Here is a 4,748-nt window from a genome sequence, read left to right on the forward strand (position 1 = left end):
AAAGAAACATCATATTGAACGAGGTAACCCAGACCCAGAAAGACAAATATCATAGTACTCATAGGTGGTTTTTAAACATAAAGCAAAGAAAACCAGCCCACAAACCACAATCCCAGAGAACCTAGACAACAATGAGGACCCCAAGAAAGACTTACATAGATCTAATCTACATGGGAAGTAGAAAAAGACAAGATCTCCTGAGTAAATTGGGAGCATGGGGACCATGGGAGAGGGTTGAGGGGGAGGTGAGAAGAGGGAGGGGAGCAGAGAAAAAATGTATAGCTCAATAAAACCAATTGAAAAAAATAACCAGAGCTTTCCAGAATGGCAGGTGACAGGGCTACCCACTGCACATCAGTCCTCCCAGTCAAGTCACAGATGTGCCATGACCCTCTGTGACAGGCTGGACTTTGTTTGAAGCTGCAGATATGCTAGAGCCCAAGAGAAAAGGAAGGGAAGCAGTTAGCTGGGGAAGTTTGCCCTACGCTATATATACCTCCAGTCACATTTAGCCTCAGTGCTCCAAAGACTACTCCATCCTTCTACAAAATGAAAAGCAAGAGGAAAATGGTAAAATAATATATCCTGCTTATTAAAGTATCAGTAATGGTACACTGATAAAGATAAGCATTATTTGTAGCAGGCCTCAAAAACTGGACCCCTCAAGACATCCATGCTCTAATCCCCAGAACATGCGATCAGGTCACTTTACATGGTAAAAAGGACTAGCTGTACACAGTGGTACATGTCTGTAATCCAAGTACTTGGGGCAGGAAGAGCAACAATACAAAGCTAGCCTGGGAGACATTGTGGGTTTAGACTAGCCTGGGGTGACATAAGGAAAGTCCTGTCTCAACAACCAAACAGAAGGGTGTGGTAGTATATACCTTCACTCTCAGCTTTGAGAGGCAGAAGCAGGAGGATGTCTGTGAGTCTGAAGTCAGCCTGATCTACCTAGTAATTTCCAGGCTAATCAGGGCTACACAGTGGAACACCGTCTCAAAAAAAAAAAAAAAAGCCAACAAACATGGCAAAGGGGTCGCTAATCTGTGACCCAACTGATTTTAAAATAAGATTTTGGCAGGTCATAGTGGTGCATGCTATAATCCCCAGTATTTGGAAGGCAGGCAGAGACAGAACTGGGAGTTAATGACCTGCCTAGGCTACATAGCATCCAAGGTCAGAGCTGAGCCAGGTGGGTAAGCAGATAAAGTTACTTGTCACCAAGTCTGACAACCTGAGTTCAATCCCTGGGATCCACAAGATAGAAGAGAACTGACTTCCAAAATTTGTCCTCTAACTTTATATGTGTGCTATGACACAAACATGGCCCCTCCCCCACAATAAATGTAAAGAATTCAAGGGCAGCCTAGGCTATATGAGACCTATCAAAAATAGTAATAAATAATAAAAATAATAATGATAATAATGGGCTTGGGAGAGGGCTCAATTTGTGAAGTACTAATCATGTATGTACAAGGAGCTGAATTTGGTCTTAGCAACCACATAAAAAGTTAAGCATGGTGGTGTGCACTTACAACCCCAGTCTTGGGTGGGTGGTGACAGGAAGAACACAGTAGCTTGCTGGTCAGCCAGCCTAGCCGAAATGGAAAGCACTACAACCACATGAGACACTGTCTCAAAAAACAAGGTGGACAGCTCTTGGAAATGAAACCAAAGGTTTGTCACTGGCTTCCACGTGCATATACACATGTACACATGTGTTCCAAGACAAGCGCGCGCGCACGCGCGCGCACACACACACACACACACACACACACACGCACGCACACACACACACACACACACAGACAAGAATTCTCTAAGTGGACCCCAAGTCTCTAGAAGTGAACAGAAAGTAAAAAAGATGTTTTGTCTCAAAGAAACTCTAAGTCCCAAGTCCCGGTCTCTGGCCTCCATCTTTGGAGGCCCTGTCCTTGTGCCCGCCAAGCCTTGACCCCTCCCTGGAGGAGTGTCAAGACAGCCTGCCAAAATCTTGACCACTCTCCCAGTCTACTTAAACTGCTTCCCCAGAGGGTCCCCTGGTGGTCTCTCCCCCCCCACCCCCCCCGGCCACCCGAGAGTGCAGGAATCCCATTAAACCTGGATATTTTTAATTTGGCTTGTTGTGATTTGGCTTGATTGGGATTTTTGCATTGGCAGAGAGCTCGCATTAGGAAAAATTCCTAACAGAAACCATGAACGGGCTGTGAAAGGCCTCAAGGTACTGGAAAAGAAATGGATTTCCAGAAGTTCCCGTCAACACCTTAATCATAATCTAGGTGACTCATCCTAGATTCTTGACCTTCCAAACTCTAAAATATTACAATATAATAGAATATCTGTGCTACTCTAAGCCACAAGTTAGTGGGCATTTTCTGTGGCATTCACAGGAATACCTACACTAAAACAATGTTGGGTCCTATCCACACCCTCAATAGCTCCCAGAGATAGGCAGTCTGCTCGAGCACTTGAATAGGAGAGCTGGAATGTGAGATGGAAACGTTTATTTTCTGAATGATTGCATGCTTCACTCAAATCCATGAGCAGCTGGAATTCATGAAGCAGGCAGGCTCCTCACACCCAAGGAGGCATAACAAGCTGGCCGAGTACTCACTACGAGCCACTTACTCTGTTGTGACAATATTCTCGTGTTCTCACTGCTCTCCCTCCCAAGAAACATCCTTTTCTTCTGACTCATTCCAAGTTAAAACCCAAGGTGGATCCAAAGGGCTTCAAGTATTGTCAAGAGCTGTATGGTTAGCAAAAGAACTCTTTATTAAGAACAATCATCAATAATAACAAATCAGAAAACACATTTAAACCCCAATACTTAAAACCTTACAGAAATAGAGTTTTCTAGAACTTCTTGCCAGTAAAGGATTTGGCTCACATAACTATATTCCAGGCAAACCTTAAGGATTTGCCTTTTGTTTACTGGCAAAATAATCCTTGCTGAGTCTTTTCATCACATTCCCATGGCTGATTCCTGCCGTGCTGTTAAACACGGCTCTATAATTCTCCTGCACATATTTGGCAAATGGTCTCACATAGGGCACAATGGGGGTTCCATCCTTGCGAAACAATGGCAGCAAGACCAGATGCCCTTTGCATCTGGCACAGATGAAGCGTTCAGTGTTCAGCGATCTGGTGTAGCGGCCAATCCTGGGGAGAAAGGAGATACCACAGCACAATAACAAATTAATCACGACCCCTCAACAGCAGCTCCAACTCCTCAGCTTTATGCTCAAAGCAATTTTCTGTGGGTTCTGAGGAGCCCCAGGCAGCAGCAGAGTCAGGCCAGCTCAAATTCAGGGAGATAATGGAGAAAGAGAACGCAGAAATAGTGAGCTTGACTCCTTAAATTGGTCCATAGACTTACTAAAGATTGATTTGGTCCTGCTATTGTTCAAGGCTACAAAGCTAGCTCAAGACTAGCATATAGGCCGGGCGGTGGTGGCGCACGCCTTTAATCCCAGCACTCGGGAGGCAGAGGCAGGCGGATCTCTGTGAGTTCGAGATCAGCCTGGTCTACAAGAGCTAGTTCCAGGACAGGCTCCAAAGCCACAGAGAAACCCTGTCTCGAAAAACAAAAAAAAGAAAAAAAAAGAAAAAGAAAAAAAAAGGAAGGAAGGAAGAAAAGAGGGCTGGCTGATGATATGGCTCAGGCAGGGGAGCCATGTAGTGTTTGCCTGGCAGCCATGAGTACCAGTACCAGAAAAAGAAAACAAACAGCTACTGGAGGCTGGAATAACAAAAGAATTGGGAAAAATCTGAAAAGGCCTTACCTGTATTTGCACAGCATGCATTCATAATAGATCTTGTAGTGAATTGTGTAGTTATGGCAACGGGTGACCTTAGGCAGTTCTGGGTGTACTGAATTGCATTTTTTAGCATAATATTGCCATGAGATACCATGAGAATCCCGGATGCCATCAAGCAGCCAGGAGGCTGCATGGCATAGTTCATGGATCAAGGTGTCCCGGATTCGATCTTGAGAGAGAAATGAAAAGGAACTGTCAGCACTAAAATGAATTTTCTTCTGATCTACTATCCCACAAGCCCTTGACTTTCACCCCTACCAAACACCAGGCTGTCTCAAAGAAGCACAGTCAGCTGCAACTGTTGCCTTCCCAGGATTTGGAGAGTCAAATTTCTACTCACATACAAGCTAGTTTTGGTTTTGACTGCTTCTTAAGTGGTCAGGTCTTTGGGGAGCAGCTCCAGCATGTTCATCCTTTTGTGGGACATTGCTCGAAATGTACCTGGACGAGGCTTGCTTTCTTCACGCTTGGGACAAAGGTGGGCTCAGGAGGTATGTATGGCCATGAGATTTGGTGAGCAGAAGTTTGGGGTAAGAGAGAGATCTGAGCTGGAGCTGGGTTCTTTTATGAAAAAATTAATTACATTTATTTATTCTGTGTGTGTGTGTGCATGCACATACATGCACATGCATGTGGAGACCAGAGGATAACTTGTGGAAGTCAGCTCTTCCCTTCGACTATGTAAGTCCTGGAGAACAAACTCAGATCAGCAGGCTGGATGGCTCTGAGCCTTCTCACACACACCCCCTCCCACACACACCCGTGAGCTAGACTCTTAACAACTGATTAAATTTAGAATTAGAATTAGAAAGGCTATTTAAGTCCATAGGCGGATCTCTGTGAGTTCGAGACCAGCCTGGTCTACAGAGCTAGTTCCAGGACAGGCTCCAAAGCCACAGAGAAACCCTGTCTCGAAAAACCAAA

The 4,748-nt window shown here is 44.9% G+C and overlaps 1 protein-coding gene across 1 annotated transcript in view; it reads right to left on the reverse strand.

The window, feature by feature from the left end:
* Positions 1-2,757: 2,757 nt before the first annotated feature.
* Positions 2,758-4,748, reverse strand: part of Gcna (germ cell nuclear acidic peptidase) — a 22,949-nt gene continuing 20,958 nt past the window's right edge. Inside the window, exons 6-7 of the mRNA XM_013350511.2 lie at positions 3,789-3,993; positions 2,758-3,165 (exon numbers count right to left, since the gene is read on the reverse strand). Coding sequence (XP_013205965.2) covers positions 2,916-3,165; positions 3,789-3,993 — 455 coding nt within the window. The 3' untranslated portion in view covers positions 2,758-2,915. The remainder of the gene's footprint in view (positions 3,166-3,788; positions 3,994-4,748) is intronic.

The sequence above is a fragment of the Microtus ochrogaster genome, chromosome X, assembly GCF_000317375.1.
Source record: "Microtus ochrogaster isolate Prairie Vole_2 chromosome X, MicOch1.0, whole genome shotgun sequence".
NCBI lineage: Eukaryota > Metazoa > Chordata > Mammalia > Rodentia > Cricetidae > Microtus > Microtus ochrogaster.